This window comes from Oryx dammah, unplaced genomic scaffold (assembly GCF_014754425.2).
Source record: "Oryx dammah isolate SB20612 unplaced genomic scaffold, SCBI_Odam_1.1 HiC_scaffold_2, whole genome shotgun sequence".
Taxonomy (NCBI): Eukaryota; Metazoa; Chordata; class Mammalia; order Artiodactyla; family Bovidae; genus Oryx; species Oryx dammah.
Window position 1 is genome coordinate 111359765 of NW_024070186.1, and position 22907 is coordinate 111382671.

The 22907-nt window shown below is 36.9% G+C and overlaps 1 protein-coding gene across 2 annotated transcripts in view; it reads right to left on the minus strand.

Moving 5' to 3' along the window:
- The window catches only part of ADGRG7 (adhesion G protein-coupled receptor G7), a 63120-nt gene that overhangs the window by 4187 nt on the left and 36026 nt on the right, over positions 1-22907 (minus strand). For both annotated transcript variants that reach the window (XM_040225873.1, XM_040225881.1), the window contains 7 exons: positions 19935-20098; positions 19212-19367; positions 16269-16381; positions 12506-12852; positions 11432-11528; positions 5625-5780; positions 3419-3575 (listed from right to left, as the gene is read on the minus strand). In XM_040225873.1, coding sequence (XP_040081807.1) covers positions 3419-3575; positions 5625-5780; positions 11432-11528; positions 12506-12852; positions 16269-16381; positions 19212-19367; positions 19935-20098 — 1190 coding nt within the window. The remainder of the gene's footprint in view (positions 1-3418; positions 3576-5624; positions 5781-11431; positions 11529-12505; positions 12853-16268; positions 16382-19211; positions 19368-19934; positions 20099-22907) is intronic.

Here is a 22907-nt window from a genome sequence, read left to right on the forward strand (position 1 = left end):
AAGTTGTGTGACTCCTAAAATCACATGAATCATTAATTGTAAAGCTGGAAGATAGCTTAAATCTTTTAGTTCAATGCTCTTGCCAAATGACCATCTTCAATTTTACCATAAAGTATTAACATTTTGTAATGAGTCTCTATTTTGTAATATGTCTCTCCTGTGCAAGGAGGAGAAAATATCCTTGCCTAGACCTTCTTTTAGATACTTTTCTAAATTACCAGTCACTTTAGGTGACAATTCCATGATTCAGCTGGCAATCCCAGACTAAGCTTACACTACTTGTTGTCCTTCTGGGGAGTTTCCTTTGGGTGTTGCAACCAGTAAAGGTCTGCCTTATAGCCATTCAAATTTGGTGGCAGGCACACATCTACTTTTTTTTTTGAAGGATAATTGCTTTAGAGAATTTTGTTGTTTTCTGTCAAAACTCAACATGAATCAGCTATAGGTATACATATATCCCCTCCCTTTTGAAACATCTATTGCTTAATGGAATTATTCTCAAAAAATGACTGAGAGGGCTGCCTGGGATAGAGGGTGAGGTCCTACAAACATTAAACGTGGTGGCAGCAATTCAGACAGCCAAGCAGCTCCCCACACTGCACACAGCTCCCCGCACTTGAAGCTTATAGGTAAATAATCTGAAGCTTATAGGTAAATAATGTGGATTGTATCAATGTCACTTTCCTGGATTTTATTATATATATTATAGTCATGTAAGATGCTATCACTGGAAGAGCTGGGTGAAGGCTACATAGGAACTCTCTGTACTATTTTTATAACTTCTTATGAGTTCAAAATTATTTCAAAAAATATTCGAAGGGGTGATATAAGACTGAGAAGAACAAAAAAATTCTGACCTCAATTTTTCCACAACATAAAATCTCAATAAAGTCTATGCAATTTCAATGAAAAAAAATTATTATTGCCAAGAATTAAATGCCAAGCTAATCTGGAATCCATGTGCCATGGTACCTAAAGAAAAATTATCAGCTGGAAAAGTCCTTATTAGTATTTACTAACTATCCATTAAACGATTACTCCAAAAACATACTATCATTAATGAGAAATTCATTAAAATTAAAAAGTCAAAATAACATGACATTCCAACATAGAAGGACTGGCAAAAGGCACTGGCGGTAATGTAAGCTGATGCAGCCACTGTGGTACACAGTATGGAGGTTCCTCAAAAAAACTAAATACAGAACGACCATATGATCAAGCGGTTTCACTCCTGAGCATATAGCCTAAGAAAACAAAAACAATAATTCAAAAAGATATGTGCACCCGAATGCTCATTAACAATATTTACAATAGCCAAGATATGGAAACAACCTAAAAAGAAGAGTACTTTAATTTACTGAAGTATAAATTCGCTCTGCCAGCTCAGAAAAGATGAAACTGCATGTACTGATGGAAAAGCCCTTGTAATACGTTTCGTCACAGCAAAAGGCAATGTTCACTATAGGAAGAGGCACAGAATAAGAAGCACAGAGAGAAAGTCCTGATCTTAAGGTAAGTCTTTCAATAATGCCCCCTTGTTTTATTTGAAACTTTTGACATTCCCCCTATTTAATACACGGGCTTCCTGGTGGCTCAGTGGTAAAGACCGCACCTGCTAATGCAGGAGATGCAGATTGGATTGCTGGGGTAGGAAGATCCCCTGGAGAAGGAAATGGCAACCCGCTCCAGTTCCAGTATTCTTGCCTGGGAAATCCCATGGACAGAGTAACCTGGCAGGCTACAGTCCATAGCATAACAAAGGAGTCAGACACAACTTAGGAGCTAAACAACAATAATATATAATACACAAATATGAATGAATAAAAACAAAAATGTTCTGAAGTCAAACAAAATTTTTTATTTTCAGTTACCATTTGGATTCATCTATATGACTATTTTTTCATGATGAAAATCAGAAGGTGACCATAATTCTTAATCTAAATATTGAGCTTCTCACAGTGGATACTCCCAAAATGTTAACAGAATGGTTTCCAAAGAAGGAAAGAATATAAATTTTCCATTCAGATATTTTAAACAAGTATGAATGAAATTTTTAAAAGATGTATTATTTTAAATATATTCTTGACATAAGACTCAAGAATAAGAGCATCTTCAGTCCTATGTGTGACATCCTATGTATGTCACAAAAACAACTTCATAAGGTTCTGTTCCTATCAAAGTAATTATTTCCAATTATTCTTCAATAAAATTTTTTAACAGTTAAATAATCATAAAATTTTTAAAAAGAGAGAAAGAAAATATTCAGCCAACCTCACAGGGTTCCAGGCTCCAGGGACCAGTACAACACTGACCATACTAACCACGGTGAGGCTCCTTGGACCTGCCCCATGGAAGAGAAGAAGAGGAGGTGCTCGCCAGGCTAGCTGCTTGACAGATCCCCTTCTGCTTGGAGGACTAACATGGTTCAACTCTATTGCAATTATATTCCATGAACTCCAGCTCAGGAAAGGATGTAGTTGATAAGTCATAAAAACATTTTTCTTCCCCTTTCCTCGAAGTGTATTAAAAATAGAGTCACCTAAAGTTTAAGCAGTGACCTTCAGAGAGTTTTAAGATAAGAAAGTTTGATCCAGGGTGGTATCATCTCTGCCACTGCACGGTCTGCTACTGAAAGGTTGCTGCTGAAAGAAAAGACGCTGGGATTCTTGGCCTCCGGAGGAGAAGAATTCAATCCAGGGCCAGAGAGGAGGCTTGATCGCTCAGAGCTTTTGTGTAATAAAGTTTTATTAAAGTATAAAGGAGATAGAGAAAGCTTCTGACATAGGCATCAGAAGGGGGCAGAAAGAGTACACCCCTGTTAGTCATCAGCTGGATAGTCACTAGCAGTCTGTTAATGAAAGAAAGGAATGTCTTAAAACTCAGAATGGCACCAGGCCCCTCATCCATGAGATGCATTTTGGGATAATCTTGGCACCAGATGATTCATCCCAGGCCATAAAATGATTGACTTGAATCTTATAGAAGGGCAGATCACCATACAAATAGTTTTGTTTACATAGATTAGGGGAACAATATCTGAGTATAACATACTGGTTTGTCAAATAGGTTCTGAGCCATTAGGCAGAACCGACTTGAAGACAGAGTCTGGGGTAAATGCATAGTACATCAACATAGCTTAAGACAAACATTCCCATAAGAAAAATGCATTGGTTAACTCAACATTTGAGAATAGTTAACTTCAGGTGAAACCAGGTGTCAGTATGGCAACACAGTATTTTAAGAGAAGCCTCCTTTTAAATTTGTATAGAAAAGGAAAAAAATATCGCTATTTTGTTTCCTCCTCCCGCTTAAGAGAGATAAAAATGTCTGACACTTGCAGCCTATTTCCTCCATTTGGAGACCCCTGGCCTTCCTGCCTGTTACCCTCTCACTACCTTCAGACTAATCCATACCATACCTGAGTTGTGTTGAAAAGGCAGAATATGTAGCTGAAGATGACCCTGATGTCATCATTATCAGTTAGCATTAAGTATGCCAGAATCCAGGTAATTCCAAAGACGACTGCAACAGATAATGTGCTAAGAATCTTCTTTAGGGATGAAACCTTCTTTGTGCTAAATAAGAGAAAGCAAGACAGAAAATAGGGTTCAATTCAGGTTCTTATTTTTTTAATGTCATTGTTAACCTCTTATTGAAAATACATGTTCAGCTCCACATATACATTGTTCATTAAACAACATTATGCTTCAGGTACAAAAACCTATGTCACCCTGGATAAAATATATGTATATGAAAAGAAAGAGAGAGAAAGAAAGCAAGGAAGGAAGAAAAGAAGACAAACAGTGATATCTGTTTAAAAGCTCAAGCATAAACACTTCCTTAAATACGGGTAAATTTCACAAAGAATCAACTTTTCCTTGGAATGAAATTTGATTTTAGTGATTATTACTACTGGATTAGTAATTCCTTTTTCAGGGATCTGGGACCTTTGCATGCTATAGGTTGATAAGCCTTTAAAGTGTAGACTTTCCTATTAGGCTGTCATTCCTGGTATCTGAGCTGGGCCTTCTGACTTACTGTGATCAGTGGAACATCAGCATTTGTTCCGCAACCAGAGGCTTGAAAGCATTCTGCTCATCAGAGCACACCTTTTCTTATTGCTCTTTGAAACCCTGAAAGTACTATGTTAAGAAACCTGGACTGGTTTAATGGACAGTGAGACCACATGGAGCAGAAATAAGCTTCCCTAACTAAGTAGTTCCCACTCAATACCAATCAACTACCAACATCAGAATGAAAGTGACTCATCCTAGATTACCTACCAGCATTTAAACTGTCCAAGACCAAAACAACCACCTGACCAACACTCAAACATATGACAAATAATAACTATTTGTCAGTCTAAACTGTTAAATTTGGGGGTAATTTGTTATATAGCAAAACTTAACTGATACATAGAAGATAATTTGTTAAAAATTAAATTGTAACCCACTCTTCTGTAATAAGTCAATTTAAGAACCATGGGCTGTCAGTCAAAATTTTGAAATGAATTTGTTCGATGGCTAATGGCCTAAATGATACTCCTCTGTATAAAGGAAATTTAACAATTCACAGTTAGGCTAACAAGACTTTACCAAAGTTTTCTTCACTGCTAAAAAACAGGTTTGAATGAGTATAATTGATAGTCTTTTCCCCATAGTTCCCCTCTATATAGGCCTTCATCCATATAGGAAATATGATAATTACTCTTAACTGGTAAAGTACACATTAAGATTACATTCATACTAATTACGATTGTTTTCACCCACCTGTTCATATAAAATAGATCTATTTAGTGACCAACAAAGTTCACAGATATATTTACAGTAAGTTTACTTGGATTAAGCAGTCTTATAGAATTAAGCCTGAATTCATAGCTTCATTAGCACTGTGTTCTAACAAGTTCATGCTGTAGGATATGGAAGTGGGAGGACTGTATGTGTTTAATAGTTTCTCTTCTTTGTCTCTCCAATCAGAGCTCTTTCTGTATGTCAGTGATGACAATGAAAATGCTTATTGAGGTCATAAAGGTTACAGAGAGGAATAATTAGTTCCCGGGAAGTAATAAACCAGAGAGTGCACACCCTATCTGCAGGGAATGTGGGCCCAATCTTGCCAGATGTTCTAATTTTTTTCAAGAGAAAATATAATTTTTAAGTGAAATCTCTCAATTTTTATGTTTGCAACTAATTTTCAAAAATTTAAAGTCATTATGTGATTCAGGCAACACATGTAAAATATAACCTACAGTTACTAGTCTATAAAATACAGTCACTGGCATCTCCTTACAACCCTCTCATATTTTTAATTATTCAAATCTGATTTCATGAATATTTGGGACTGGGAGATAAAGTTTTTCCTTGATGCCTTTGAGTTTAGTTTTGTTAGGCTTATATAGCTCAAAAGAAACAAGTAATGCAGTAGACTCATAATATCAATGTTGGAAGATGAGATGATTCATTTTCTGAGACAAAGTGTAAGAAAAAAATCTGTCCTGGGAACCACATATTCTTGCATTTTCCTGGAGTCTGAAAACTCTTCCAGGAGCAGTGAATGTATTACTGTACTATATTATGTACTATATGAACCATGCCTGCCAACTTCTCATTCACTGGGAATCTTACCTTGTCAGATTCTGATTATTCTTCCACAGTACTTTGACTACAATGATAATTAATATAACAATGTTGCTGATGAGGATAAGGGTCACAGGTACAATGAATGACCACAACAATGGACTTGCTATCAAACCACTGCTTCCTTGAGTTGCCAGCCAGCAGCTGTAGAGAGAAAAGAAATGATTTCAGCAAACTAAGAAAGGTATACAAACTCTTCTCTATGCTGTTCACACTACTGACATTCACTCGACTAAAAGACCTGCTAACAGTCAATATCCCTTTGCCTTATATATATTGGAGATGATTTTCAAGAATTCAACTGACTAGAAAAATGAAATGCATTGATTCTGCCAAATTTCTCTGTGAGATTGTATGGTCTAGTGGAAAGGAAGTGGACTTCTGAGTCAGGCAGTCCTAAATTTAAATGTCCCTCTCTGTCACTTACAAGGTGTTTGATGTTAGGTAACTTACTATTTTATTTTATATTTGAATATGTAACACACTCAGATGGCTCAAATTTTTAAAGGTATAAATTATCATAGAGAGACAAGACCCTTCCTACAACTATCCCTGGTCACCTAGTTTTTATCTCTGGTGGTATTCACTGTTTCTTGTGTATTCTTCTAGAGTTAGGCTATGCATACACGGGCAAAGGTATACATTTTCCTGATTCTGAAGCAAATGATAACATATGATACTTCTTACTTTACTTAAAAACATATCTTGGAGATTATTCCATATCAGAATATAAAGATTACCCTCATGATTTTTCACAGTTGCATATTATTCCATTATTTCATTATACCATAAATTATTTAAACTCTCATTAATAGACATTTTTTAAAGTTTAATGATTAAAATTATTCGATTAGTTCTTTAAACTTACTGCATCTGTTTATACATATATATATATTTATTTATTTATTTATTTACTTTTGACTGTGCTGACTGTGCTGGGTCTTGGTTGCTGGAGGGGGGGGTTCTCTAGTTACTGAGAGCAGGGGCTGCTCTCCAGTTGCAATATGTGGGCTTCTCATTGTGGTGGGTTCTCCTGCTGCAGAGCACGTACTCCAGGCGCTCAGGCTTCAGTAGTTGCAGCGCATGGGCTCAGCAGTTGCTGCTCCCGGGCTCTGGAGCACAGGCTGTACAGCTGTGGTGCATAGGCTTAGTTGCTCTGCAGTATGTGGGATTTTCCAGACAAGGGATTGAACCCAGGTCTCCTGCATTGGGAGGCAGATTCTTTACCACTGAGTCACCAGGGAAGCCCTCATTGCATCTGTTTTTGTCCTTTTGTCATTGTGGGTGGCAGTTCTGGTGGCATATTTTTCCTAATTTATGAAATTTAGTAATCATCTCGTGGCATTGTTATAAGAATAAATTCATTCATTTAATAAGTATTTATAGAGTACGTGCTATGTGCCACATTGTTCTAGATACCAAGATATTAACAGTGAATGAAATACCAAAATTCCTTTCTTTAGTGAAGTTATTCTGGTACAGGAAAAATAAATAAAACTAATGCATTAATAAAATATATACCATATATCAGATGTTAACAAGTGCTGAGGAGAAAAATAAAACAGGTAGTGAGGGTAGTTACTACCATGTATATGTTTATCTGTGTGTATTGCATAGAGGAATTGGGAAGGAAGAGTTTCATTTTAAATAGAGTAATCAGGAAAACCCTTATGGAAACAAATATTTGAGTAAAAATCTGAAGTAGATGAAGGGGAAGGGTGTTCTCAGCAAAGGGAACAGCAAGTACAAAGGCTCTGAGCTGAGAGCTTAAGGAACAGCTAAGAGGCCAATGTGGCCAGAATAGAGTATGTAAGTAGATGGGATTAGTAAAAAGACGCAAATCATGTCTGGGCTTTATAGGTGACTGAATGTACTCTTGGTGAGAAAGAGAAACTTGACATGATCTGTTTTTAGTTTTTAAAGTATTATTTTAGGTGCACAGATAACAGAAGAGCACGTCCAAAAGGAGGAAGTCGGCTAGGAGTCTACTGCAACAGTCTGGTGGCCTAGACCCAGGAAGAGGAGATGCTGAGAAGTAGTCTGATTCCAGTTATGTTTAAAAGTAAAGCAAAAGGATTTATTGATAGGCTAGATGGGAGATATAGGAGAGTTACAAGTGACTCCAAAGTTTTCGACTTGAGTACCTGGAAGATGGAGTTACCACCAACTGAGGAGGGGAAGACGATGGATGAGAAGAGCAGGTTTGGGAGGGAAAACCAGGAGATGCACCATCCACATGTCCCAGTCATGGGAAAGTGTCAGGAAGGCAATGGGGTATTAATGAAGTAACGTAAGAAGCCCTGGCACGTATTTGGCAATCAATTAATTTATGTTTTCTGCAGGTAAAACACCATTATTATACATGCTAAAGTATTTCTAAGTTGTTTTGCACTGGAACGTTGCTACAATTTAAATTATTAGAAATTATTTGTTTTTTGGTTTACTTTCATTTTATTAATTTTTATTGAAGTAAGTATTATTTTTTATTCTTTTTTGGGGGGTATAACTGCTTTACAATGCTTGTTGGTTTCTGCGGAACAATGAAGTGAATCAGCTATATGTTTATATCTTCCCTTCCTTCTTGGACCTCCCTCCCACTCCCCATCCCACCCATCTAGGTCAGAAATCATATTTCTAAGAATGACTTAAAAGGAAATTGTGATGATATTCAGATCTCTGTTATCAATTTTAAAAGTGAAAAGGAGTACTTACAATCCATTGGTAGATAGATTCAGTCCAGCCTTAAGTAAAATGTTGAGAAAGAGCAAAATTTATCTTCAGGGTTTTTGGCTTTCCTGTCCTTTCATCTGTAACCAAAGGACAACCCCCACCCCTGCCATCCCCAACCTCACAATCCCCTACACAGAAGAAATAGGAGGGCACTTGGCTAAGAATTTCATAAAATCCTATTGAGAAGCACTTTAAAATCTCAAGATACTTCTTTGGTGACTAAGCAAGTGGCCATCAAAGTTTTAAATTAAATAGATGGACATATTTCTGACCCAGGCAGCCTAGAGAAACACAGTTTAAAAGAGAAGGATAGAATAGAGAAAGAAAACGAACATCCAGCTCTATTGGATAAAGAGAGACTTGCGAGTTACGAAACAAGACAAAGATTATCTTTATCTCTTTGAGTCTTGAGTTGTTTAAACTTTAGACAACACAATTTCTAAGAATTACTATTTGTACTTTTGTCATCTGGGTTGCTGCTGCTAAGTCATTTCAGTCGTGTCCGACTCTGTGCGACCCCATAGACGGCAGCCCACCAGGCACCCCCATGCCTGGGATTCTCCAGGCAAGAACACTGGAGTGGGTTGCCATTTCCTTCTCCAGTGCATAAAAGTGAAAAGTGAAAGGGAAGTCGCTCAGTCGTGTCTGACTCTTCACGATCCCATGGACTGCAGCCCACCAGGCTCCTTTGTCAGTGGGATTTTCCAGGCAAGAGTGCTGGAGTGGGGTGCCATTGCCTTCTCCGTTTGTCGTGTGTGTATGTGCTTTCAAATGTCTATAAGGTCCGCAGTTACCTCACACAGATGGGGAGACCTGGACGGGGAACAGGCTTGGATGCCTGTGGCCGTGAAGAGGTGTGCCTGAGGAAGAGGCACCTCCTCCCCTCCCCCGTCTTCTGTGTTACTTGGAGGGATAGTCATTATAGATTTGTTCTCACGAGCCTCTCTTTAGTTATTCTGAACCTAATAACTCAGATTTTGAGACTGCTGGGAAGACATGGATTCTACATGGAGACTGATCCTTGTAGGAATGGAATTTATAGAATTAAGATTCAAGAGTCACAAGCTCAAAGTTGAATCTGATCAACAGCTATGAACCTGAGGTCTGAAGAGTATTATAGGTGAACCTCCGATGAAGCTTTTAACTCCTTGATTTTGTCATGAAACATGGGAAAAGATAGCTGTAGCAGATAGAGCATAGCTTCCAGAAAATTCTCCCTCGAGCATTATAATTTCCCAATGGTTACTATAAATAACGCTTCAGGAAAGTCTGGAAGAGCCTATATGGTAGGACAGAGATCTGGGAGATAGAGCATTAAACAGGAGTATGGCCTGTCCTGCAATCACCCCTTAGCTGGGTCCTGGCAGAGGTAGCAGTACATCAAGGGAACTGGGGTAGGGATTTCAGACATGACTGGTAGCCCTGGGAGCCATGGTTGGGGGACAGGGAGTACGGTATATTGAGAAGCAATTTCTGGGAGCATAACTCAAGAAAACCCAAAAAAGTCTTTCCTCTTTCTAAATATATCCTGAAGAAATGTAAACTTTGATGCATGTGTACAGGGTGGAAAGGGAGAATAAGGGTCCAAGATGAAGCTGATATTCATGTTACACATCCTTTCCTTTCTTCCCAACTCTTATTTTCAGTCGCCAGTGTCTTGCCTAACATCTAATACTGTACTCAGCAAAGAATCTGCTCTCAGTTCTTTACACCTCAGAGTGAATAAATTTAAGACAGCGGGCCTCTTTCCACTGAAGACTTCTATAGGCATGGGTCTAACCCTGTGGCTCAGTTAGGGTAGGAAATTAATAATAATGCAATTTGAGGTGAATTACCTCTCCCATGAGATATTTGCATCTTACTCTTGATCTTCAATTGTGGAATTAAAATTTTAAAACCCATCAAAAGATATTTATTCTCAGTTAAACAGAAAAAAATAGTGCCTGGAGCATGTGGCCGCTAAAGTCAAGCCAGGCAGTTAGCTCCCTATTTTACACTTGGTCATAGTCAGCCCTAGAAACAGGTGAGCGCCCTGACGCCACAGCCTTCCCTTGTGTATACTTGCACATTTCCGAGAGTTCTGTTCTGATCTAAGTTGGTCTGAGAATTAAAGCAGAATCCAAGGATAAGAATGGTTGCATTTATAAAATAAGAAGGGAAAATAAATTAAAAAGCAGTTACCATTTGGCAGCAGAAATACACATAGAGCTTTTGTCTCAGTTTCCTCATACAAATACCATCTCCTCAAGCAAATACCATGCATTCAGTTACTCCCATTGTTTTTTTCCCCAAACTTTAAACTTTTTATGTTGTATTGGAGTATAGCCGATTAACAGTGTTGTGGTAGTTTCAGGTGAATAGCAAAGGGACTCAGCCATACATATACGTGTATCCATTCTCCCCCAAACTCCCCTCCCATCCAGCCTGACACATAACATTGAGCAGAGTTCCATGTGCGATACAATAGGTCCCTGTTGGTTATCTGTTTTAAATATAACAATGTATACATGCAGGTACTCCCATTATTGACAGTTAATTATTCACGCTGGAGTCACAGAGAGAATTTATGTGTGATAAATCATCATGAAACACTCATTATAATCATATCAACACAGAATTGGTTCATAAGCATGGAGAGTGCTCCAGTTAGAAAATGTTTTCACACTAGTTTGATCCCTCACATTAACCCCAGAGCAGGTATTACTATTATTGTTATTCCCATTTTTTAGATAAGAAACTAAGATAAGGGGTTACTAAGGATCACATTTCTTGTTTCCTATGATTTTCAGAGGTAGTGAAAGAAGACAAATTTAATATTAAAAAGTTCACATTTATAAATTTAGAAGGAAGGTAATTACTTGCTTTGTAAATGGATTTATCACAGGAAGTTTTCATATCATCACATTTAAAATATCATGTGCTCTTTGAGAATTTGAAATACACAGTTATAATATGACAATTATAAAGTGAGATGCATATTACAAGTACCTTTGGACTGATGTCATTGAATAGTTACTCTTAAAAAAAAAAAAACAAAAAACGGGCATTAAAAAAATAAAACTTACATTTCCTCTTGCCGGTAGTCTAACTCCCACTGTGAATTATTTCCATTCTGAGAACAAATAATTCCCACTGTCACAGCTACCACTATAGCCGGGACTCCTATGTGATAAAGAGAATTGCAGAATAAATAATTTACCCAAACCTGGGATTAATTATAAAAGACTATGAATGAATTATACATCTGACCTTTTTCAGTATATATTGTTCTTTCTACTATAGACAATGTACTAAGTGATTTACAGATGCAGGTCAACAGTGGACACAGTTTTTCAGTATTTTATTTTCCCTTTCAGTGTTGGCTATGCATAACAATTCTATACCATTTCCAATCTTTTTGTAACTGTTAACACAATGTCCACTCTTAAGTGGCTCAATTTCTCTTTCATTTGAATAAACTTAAATTTAGATAACACTAAAACAACTCTCCTTTGTAGGAACCCATTAAAATTTTCAAATTATTTTTCTTAAAAGAGTCCCTCTGACTGCCTTGAAATATTTTCTTTAAGTAGCCAGAAGGTTGATTACATGTGGTCTAAATCTCAAGTCTAATTAACAGAGATGTTAAAGGAAATAAATATTTTGAAGTTAGCTCATGATGTGTTACCCCACTCCAGTACTCTTGCCTGGAAAATCCCATGGACGGAGGAGGCTGGTAGGCTGCAGTCCATGGGGTTGCAAAGAGTCGGACACGACTGAGCGACTTCACTTTCACTTTTCACTTTCATGCATTGGAGAAGGAAATGGCACCCCACTCCAGTGTTCTTGCCTGGAGAATCTCAGGCATGGGGGAGCCTGGTGGGCTGCTGTCTATGGGGTCGCACAGAGTCGGACACGACTGACGTGACTTAGCAGCAGGAGCAGCAGCATGATGTGTTTAGGATACCTGCCTTGATCATATCTTTCCTCTTCACAGAAGACACTCCTTCACTAGACAGAAGTCACTCTTAGTGATTGCTGGATGTTCCATCTCCCCTATCTTAAGGCCTTGTACAACTAGCTCTTCAATAGGTGTTTGTTTAAATTAAATGATTTCAACAAAATTAAATTTCTGAGAAAGTGGAGAAGCAAACACTTACCCCATCCAATTAAAGAATTAAAAAGGATGAAATGCCGGGGAAGAGGCTTCATGGTCCTAATTAGAAGGAAACAGAGCTGGGCAGCACTGAGTCCCATCCAGACAAAGGTCGCTAACCCAAAATAGTGCAGTAAGACAGCAACTGCAGTGCACTTGGGATTCGAGATGACCACAGTGTCTTGCCTGAGCATTACATTATTACTCAAGTCAATATTATTGGTGTCACTATTACTTGTCTTTGTGTTCTTATTGGAGTTTTCAATTCCAAACACGAAGAAGAGGTTGAAGATCAACATTGATACACACAGACTAACCAACACCCAGGTTACTGAGGTTTTTCTGACTTTCCTGAAAATAAAAAATATAATTAAATAAACAAAACAGCTACAAAAAAAGAAACTCTAGTGAAATCACGAGGTAACAAAAGGATTATTACCCATGTAAACCTAGCTCATAACCCAGTTGGACCAGCTTGGCAGACAGACCTTCCCAACTACATCAGAGAAACAATCTCTCCTCATCTGATTCCCACAAAGAAGCGAGTTCAAGAAAACAGGTTGATACCTCCTTTCTTGAAACTGTGTTCTAATCAAAGGTGATAGCTGTTCTCCAGAAATGCCCTTTTGTGAACTCTATTTCCACAAATTTCCAGGCCTTGTGTATCCCCCTCCAAGTGACCTGATACAACTAAAGGAATGCAGCAGATGGCCTGGCAGCCAGGACCACATTATCCATCAGACAAAGTGGTGCTTAGTCCACAATATGTTTCTATTTCTATGGCCCACAACAAGGTCTTCTAGTGTAAAACAGAGCTTCTAATGTATGCAGGTCAGGCAGCAACAGTTAGAACTGGACATGGAACAACACACTGGTTCCAAATAGGAAAAGGAGTACGTCAAGGCTGTATATTGTCACCCTGCTTATTTAACTTCTATGCAGAGTACATCATGAGAAACGCTGGGCTGGAGGAAGCACAAGCTGGAATCAAGAGTGCCGGGAGAAATATCAATAACCTCAGATATGCAGATGACACCACCCTTATGGCAGAAAGTAAAGAGGAACTAAAAAGCCTCTTGATGAAAGTAAAAGAGGAGAGTGAAAAAGTTGGCTTAAACCACAACATTCAGAAAACTAAGATCATGATATCCAGTCCCATCACTTCATGGCAAATAGATGGGGAAACAGTGGAAACAATGGCAGACTTTATTTTGGGGGGCTCCCAAATCAGTGCAGATGGTGACTGCAGCCAGGAAATTAAAAGACACTTACTCCTTGGAAGAAAAGTTATGACCAACCTAGATAGTATATTCAAAAGCAGAGACATTACTTTGCCGACTAAGGTCCGTCTAGTCAAGGCTATGGTTTTTCCTGTGGTCATGTATGGATGTGAGAGTTGGATGTGAAGAAGGCTGAGCGCCAAAGAATTGATGCTTTTGAACTGTGGTGTTGGAGAAGACTCTTGAGAGTCCCTTGGACTGCAAGGAGATCCAACCAGTCCATTCTGAAGGAGATCAGCCCTGGGATTTCTTTGGAAGGACTGATGCTAAAGCTGAAACTCCAGTACTTTAGCCACCTGATGCGAAGAGATGACTCATTGGAAAAGACTCTGATGCTGGGAGGGATTGGGGGCAGGAAGAGAAGGGGACGACAGAGGATGAGATGGCTGGATGGCATTACTGACTCGATGGACATGAGTCTGAGTGAACTCCGGGAGATGGTGATGGACAGGGAGGCCTGGTGTACTGCGATTCATGGGGTCGCAAAGAGTCGGACACGACTGAGTGACTGAACTGAACTGACCTGAACATTAATGTGCTTAAAGTTCTAACACCTTCAAGTACTCCTCTATTTCTAATGTCTCAGAATCTGATGAACAAATCTGTTTGCCAATTATATTAATATATGCTTTATGATTTTACAACATTGATGACAATTGGAGTGAGATCGTAGGCAAACATAATAATTATGCAGCTACCACAGCTTATTCAGATGGGATCAAATAAATGTTCTAGTGTCTTTTCAAATGAAAGCACAGACAGAAGAGCTTTCACTTTATGTGACAGACTTAAAATTACATGGCATGTAATTTTCCTTCAAGGCACTTACCACAATTTATAATTGTATATTTATTTCTGTATATATGTGTATAATGTCTGTCTTCTCCCCAAGAAAGTAAATTCCAAGGGAAATGATCTGTCTTGTTCATAGTTTTATATTTACCTCCTCACTTGCTGCTGAGAGCCTCACACTGTAGGCCAAAGGTGACTAAAGAGACACAATAACTAAATAAATTGAGGGGGTTGGAAAACAGCCAAAATGGACATTTCTAGAACAACTGGAGAAATGTGAATATGGATATTAACATGATAACATTATATTAATGTTAAATTCTTGAGTTAAATTTTCTGAGGATAATAATATTATGTAGCAGTGCCCTTGTTCTTAGGAAATACATACATGCTTAAAGAATTTAGAGATGATGGTCATGATGTTTACAACTTACTTTCAAAATTTCAGGAAAAAACAGAAAAAGAGAGAAAACAAAATATTAATAACTGGTGAATCCAAGTGAAGGGTATATGGGTATTCAGTATTCTCTTTCAACTTTTCTGTAGACTTTTAATTTTTTATAAATCGAACTTCAGGGGAAAAAATGTTTAAGTAGCAATACCTTTAGAATAAAAGATCCCTGAATCTACACATCTGAGAAAACAGTGAAGAAATTTATCCGGAAGAAATAATTCTGAAAAAAAGAAGCATTGTGAGACATCTTGAGTTTGAGAAGAAACCAGGTGGGAATGCACAAGCGACCCATTTATTCCACAGATACCCCTCCACCATGGGCCAGGAACTGTGCTCAGCCCTGGGATGGACTTATAAAAACAAGACAAGAGAAAACAGCAACAACAAAAGCAAAGGAGGCCACATCAATTTTCATGCTTAACGGGAAAACAGTAGACCAATAAGCTCATAAATGAACATGCTTACATTTACAGATTGTTACAAATGTAGCATGTGACAAAAAATAACAAGAGCTATGCAAAATTGGATCTTGAGTGAGGAGGTCAAAGTAGAAAGAAATATGTGTTTATGCTTATTTTTAAAATTAGTTAAAAAAAACTATATTTAAAAATCTTTTAAAATGTTTTACCATTTGAAATATTAATATAGTTTAAAATTTACTCTTATTCTCAAAAGCTTGCTGATTAGCAATGTTTCTTTCTTTTGCAAATGCAAATTGGTAGTTACGCTTCTATTCAATACTAAGGAACTATGGCATTAATGAGTTAGTGTTGTTATTTAGTCGTATCTGACTCTTTTGGGACCCCATCGACTGGAGCCCACCAGACTCCTCTGTCCATGAAACTTTCCAAGCAAGAATATTTGAGTGGGTTCCCATTTCCTTCTCCAGGGGATCTTCCTTACCCGGGGATCAAATCTATGTCTCCTGCTTGGCAGGCGGATTCCATACCACTGAGCCACCAGGGAAGCCCATTAATGAGCTATAGGACAACATTAATTTTATGTGATAAACATGGTATGTAATTTTCCTTCAAGTCACTTAACATATTTTGTAGTTCTATATTTATTTATGAATATTTCTTAGCCTCTCCAGGGCTGAGTATCCTATAAAATGAGCACGATGAACTAAATCTCATTTCCTTTCTAGTTCCAAGAGGCTGTATTCTAACTGAAATACGCTGAGAGGAAATAATATCAGGGTAACAATTTCTCTCATGAGATGAGCCTGCTTCCCTTCTTACCTGGTACCGATCTGAAATATAATTGTGAGAGCCAGACCAGCAGTGGACAGTGCACATCCAAATGTGGAAAATACATCTAGTGATTCAGGATATTTATATTCCTTTTTGAAACTCTGGAAAATAAGTTAAGACGCATTGTTTTAAAATAGCTACTCTGAAATATTTATGAAAGTCAACATCACAAAGAGTTACATTGGTTGAAACAGTCAAATATATTGGTCAAAATATCCAGATATGTCTTTTTATATAAAGATATATTTTAAAAGGAAATAAATCAACCCCTTCATCTCTAAGCAGTATTCATGAAATAGCAGCTTGAGAACAGTTATCTAATTCAGTGAGGGAAGACATAAACACTATTACTCATGTCTAAAATCAAAGTTGTTTGTGTTATCTAAATTGGCTAGAGTTGTTTTATTTACCTGTTATATTATTCGTATGCACAACTGTAATCCAAGGGGAAACCTGCATATCTAAGCTCATGTACTAAAAATAAAGTTGCAGAAATACTCTTCTGGATATGAAAAGATATTCACAAGAGCCTGTTCATTTTTGCTTTTAGAAAGGGGGACCTAACCTTTGTGAAATATACCTATATCTACCCCAGTATTTTAGTATATAGTCTCAGAAAAGTATGTTCCATATGAGTATGTACTCTTAGAAATGTAGAGAGGTAATAATGGTGGTCACTGGGTGAATAGAGACATATGTATAGAATTATTTTTGCCTGCCTGTACTTTTTAATTTTTCAAATTATTATTAGAAAAGCTGTGTATGCTTATTTATAAAACATGAAAGTTAAATATAGAGATATAATTTTAAAACACACAAGTTCCTCTTTACTGCTATTACCCCACATCAAACCCTACCATCTCTTCTCCAGAGATGACATTTTTACTTTGGCTCTGCCAGGTGGCTTGTCTTAGTTCCCCAACCAAGGATCAAACCTGTGCCCTCTGCAGTGGAAAAGCACAGCCTAACAACTGGACCACCAGGGAATTCCCCAGAGGTGACCTTTATTTTAATGTGTTTACAAATATTACCTATGTCTCTTGCACAAATATACAGGGTTTTGTTAACATAATCAGATTATTTTCAAATTGCTATTTTACTGTTTAGATATCATAAACATTTTCCCATATCAGCATATTTCTGCTTAGTAAGTAGACTTTCACTCTATATGCATTGAGTATGTATTGCTTTAGTAGGAAAAAAATAAAAATAAACTTCATTTAAAAAATATCATAAGGGCTTTCCTGGTGGCTCAGTGGTAAAGAATCTGCTTACTAATGCAAGGGCCACAGGTTCAATCCTTGATCTGCGAAGATCCCACATGCCATGGAGCCACTAGGCCCATCCACCAACTATTGAACCCAAGTACCACAGCTACTGAAACCCTCGTACACTAGAGCCTGTGCTCCTCAACAAGAGAAGCCACCGCAATGAGAAGCCACCGCAATGAGCAGCCTGTGTACCGCAACTAGAGAAAAGGCCGTGCAGCAACAAAGACCCAGCACAGCTAAAAATAAATAAATATAAACAAAACTATGTTTAAAAAATTATAAGACAAAAATGTCACATTACTTCCTATGTGTAGTATACTAAGTAGATGACAAAGAATCATAGAATATATAGATCTTTAGATCTTAGAAATCATCTTTTCACTCAGAGTTTATCTGCTCTTAAACTTTACAAAGTAATACAATTCTAATCACCTTTTTTAAAATTTTGCAACTCAAAAGTAATGATAAATATTAATATGTGGGCATTGAGGCAGATTCAGATATTAGTAAGAACAGTTGAAAGTTTGACCTCAAAACAGGAGGAAAAAAACTATGAAAGTATAACCTGTATCATTTAATATGTAAAGCAATCTGACTTTTACACAGCTATTCAGTAATACTAATGATCTTAAGATATCAAAAACATTAAAATTGTATCTTTACTATTTTCTGACTGAGAAAGCAGATCTCTCTATAATGCAAGTTATAAAATAATCAAAATCAATTTTAAATATTTGGTAATTAAAATAAGAAAATGATAATTACTTCAAAAATATCTTAAAAGCAAGACTCTATAATTTGATATTCTATGCTATACCAGTATGTTCTGATCCCCATTGGCTTCCCAAACACGAATATTTCTTAGCTAACAGAAAATTAAAACATCCACTTCTTTGGAAGATTTATAGTGTTAAGAGCCCCTTAATAAAGGGAAGATAGTCTACATCCCTCCCCATTCCACTGCAGTATAAAAACATTGCATCTAGCATAAAAAATAAATATTTTTCCTTTTGCCAGAATAATAGTTTCTGGAAATGCAATAAATGAAGCTCCTCTTCCTAACAAGGTCAGTTCAAGAACTCTCAAGAGGTATATAAACACCTGGATACCACAGATGTTACCAGTTACTCATACAGGGTAGCATTAGAGTGAAAAGAACACCTAGAGGAACTATGGGACAAGTTGAATTAGAAAGCTCTTCCTCTTATACCTTCTGGCATACATTTAGTAACTTAGATGCTATAATGGAAAAAGCTCTGAGTAACTTATTCAGACTCACGCACAGCTGTGTACATGCTGAGCCATCTTTAGCACTCAGCTATACAGCCTTACCTCTGGCTGTAGCAACTTCATGCTTCAGACATGCAAGTTGAATGGAGTCTGTCAGCTCCTCTTTTGCACATGGGCTCCCTTCTCATTATTAAATACACAGTACTGAATTCAACTATCTTGAGACTATTTTGCAAAAAACTCTATTCTAATTGCCTTTACCAGCACTTTTTTTTTTCATTCTCTAACTTCATTCCTTGTTTTCCCATTTAATCAAAGTTGAGTTGAGTATCTATGTAAACTAATCCCCAATTATCTCCAATCAGCACATAACACAATTGGGTATAAGTAAAACTCTTGTCCAGAAAGAGATTACCATGTAAACCCTTACCATCAATACGGCAAAGTTAGTAGTATGGTTGCAGTGGCAGCGTAGAAATCCATCAATGGCCCCCTCTTTGCGACAGCCATATGTGTCCCAATCCTTCATGGAAAAATTCCAATAGACGCAGGCATAGGAATGAAGCTGGAATTCTGTTTGGTTGTACTGTGAATTAATAAGACAATGGCAACTGATTTTTCAAAATGCTTAATTGTGTGGAAAAAATCAAATAGGCTAAGATAAGCTTGAAGTGAAAGTTTTAGTCACTCAGTCATGTCTGACTTTTTATGACCCAATGGACTGTAGAGCCCACTAGACTCCTCTGTCCATGGGATTTCCCAGGCGAAAACAATAGAGTGGGTTGCCATTCCCTTCTCTTGGGGATCTTCCCGAGCCAGGGATTGAACTCAGGTCTCCTGCATTGCAAGCAGATTCTTTACCATCTGAGCTACCCATATGAGAAATCAATTGTATGATTATGTATGATATGTACTGATACAAAGCATAGCATCTTTATTACAGATTAAGGAGAAGAAAGAGGATATAAAATTCAAAGTAGTTAATTTTACACTTAGCTAGTGTGATAAAAATATGGATGGGGAAGAAGTTAAAGTCAGTCTTGTCATACAAACTTTCAAAGAGGTATTCTGTGGATTTTTTTTTTTCCCAAACTGTCCCTGCTTTTGTAATCAAGAGTGGGCTGAATTTATTTCTGTTAATGGGAAAACTCACCCTTGGACTAAAGACCATTTCAACAGAAGCGCTCTGATCTTCCACGTTTTCATCTGTTTTGCTTGAGACAATTTTTTGACTAAAGTCTGATTTAGTTATAAAAGTTTTTGATTGGAAAAGCTTGTTGTTTTGATACACTACAAAGCCACATGCCTTGACATTAGCTGTGAGGGGGGAAAAAAGACACTAAAATCAATAAGGGAACCCTAGGGTAAGTAAGAAAGTCCCATGCCATCACTGAACTGCATGACTGCTTAACACTCAAGTGAAATACAGAAAATAATGGTTGGCTGCCTTTATTTAACTGCAGCATCTAATTAACACATATAACATATGATTGGCCATTCCACCCACGTTAATTTTTTCCCTAAGATTCCTTATGTTCTAAATGGAAACCATAATTTCTGCCTAATCCACCTAAAAAAAATACCAAAAGGATCTCATGTATAAAGCAAACATTCTTGCTTTCTATGCAGTGAGACAGTGAACACAATTAGCTCAAGACCATGTTGCTTCCCCCACTGACAGTCATCGAATAAGAAACAGCAGAGTGGTCATCAGCACAGCAGTGCCTAGAGGACTGCTCTGGGAGGTCTGGCTCCTATTCAGAGGGACTGAGCAGAGACCAGTTTATTAAATCACAGAGCCAGCAGCTCAAGTTGTACATATCAGGGATTCTTTCAACAGAGTAAATACTTTCCATCAGCTCTTGAACTACTGGGCTCTGTTATTTCAAGACAACCACAGGCTTTTGCCCAAGGCTGGAAGATGACTGGGACATATATCCCTTCAGGACACTGGAAAAACTGGTCAGCTGTTCCTCAGGGAGCCTTCAAGAGCCTGGCTGCAACAGGGGGTTCTGCAGCAGGGCTGCTGGCCATGGCAACGGTCAAACAGAACCACCTTTGAAATGCCTCCTGACACTTCATAGAACGCTTGGCCATATTTAAAACAACAGAAGCGACAACAATGAATATACATTTTAGCTGAATAAGTTCCCTAAACTCTGATATCTTTTACAAGTGAAAAGCTTGCATGTATTTGTGTGTGTGTGTGTATGTGTCTCTGTGTGTATATACATACACACATATATATTAGATACATAATAAGTACAAAGAAAACTAAAATGGTGGTGGTGGGACCAGCATAATCAGTCTCGTGCTTTGAGAGATAGGTAGGTAAGGCCCTGACAGTCCCCAACACACCCTCCACAGCCCCCACTTTACTCTGTCCTCTTCTGGGAAATAAAGACTGGCTTCTGAAGAGTTTTCATGTCACACTGAGTCCACCAAATTGTTCCTTCTTTGTCACACTAAGTGACAAAGTTAACCTTAAAAATGTAGTATGGCTGCTTTTTAATCTCATTTTTATAAAAGAATGACTGCTTGATGTAAAATCCAAATCCATACAAATATATACATTTAAAAATGAAATTCCCTACTCACCCCTTTCCTCATTCCTACAGTATTCTGGTTGTTTATTAGAAAATCATCTTTTCATCTAGATAGTTAGATTCACTAGAACAAATTATATTTACCATTATCTTATGATTTTAAAAGAATCTCCATATTTCAAGATATAATCCTCCTTGATGTTTATTTATATTTTCTCTCTCTTTTCCTGATCAAATTTATCAGAAACTCGTGTATATTTCGTTAGCCTTCATGGAATCAATATTTTATTTTGTTGATCCATCTAGCATTTGTTAATTATGTCCCATTTTTATTAATTTATGCCATTTTATTAATTCCTTTTTTCTAGATTTGCTAACTATTTTACTTTTTATGCCTCTTTAGGTGAATGATTATTTTTTAACAATTTCTCATATTATCTGATAGATTTATTAAGGGAAATACACTTTCCTTGAATTACATCTTTCTCCACATTCCATAGGGTTTCATCTAAGGAGTTCTCATTGCTATTAATTTTCAAGGAATCTGTAATCTGTCCTTTAATTTCCTTTCTAACAATGGTATTTTAAAATTCCTAACTGGATAAAATTTTGGCTATTCTTAATGGTACATTTATAGTTTCATTGAATTGTGGTCAGGAACTATGTCCTATATAGCTTTATTTTTTAATTAATTAATTTTTAATTGAAGGATAATTGCTTTACAATATTGTGTTTGTTTCTGCCGTACATCAACATGAATCAGCCATAAGTAAAATGTGTCAGCTTTTCTATTTGGCCTAATAGTTTTTGAAGCACTCCATAGATATTTGAAAATAATTTTTATTATCTATTTTCTGTCTATAAAACTATACAAATGTATATAAAGGCTAAGTTTATTAGCTATTTTTTGTCTACTTGATCTTCAGTTTCTGGAGTAAATTTATATTTCTCCCTGAAACACAAGGTTGTTGATGTGACCCTGTATTTCCAATAATTTTTGCTTATACACATCAATCTTGAAGTCTATTTTAAAAACTTAATATAAAAATGTTCCTTTCAGTCCAATCTGAGTCTTTGACTCTAGACAGTGTTACTTCAACCCGTTTGACTCTAATGATAGTTTATATGAAATCAAAAATTAGATCTACCTTTCACCAAATACAAACACAAATTCCAGGTTCATTAAAGATCTAAATGTAAACATAAACACTAGAAATATTCAGAAGACAATATAGAAGACTATAATTGTGACTTTAGGAGAGCAATGAACTTAAATACCAGTTACAGAAAAAAAGATTGATGCACTAGAGTGCATTATAAAGTAAAATTTGAGTATGACAAATGACATGAAAAACCAAGTAAAACCTACAGACTGGAGGGAAGATATTTGCAATTTATATAACCAATAAAGAATTAGCCAATTAGAATTATATAACCAATGAGAATTATGAATTTAGTCTCTCTAAAATATGTACTTTTTGGCACTGGATTTTTTATTTGGGGAGAAAATAAAAGTAAATGTGTGCATTCAGTCTGCTTTATTGTAGTCAATCATCAATTTTAGACTTTGAATATTACAG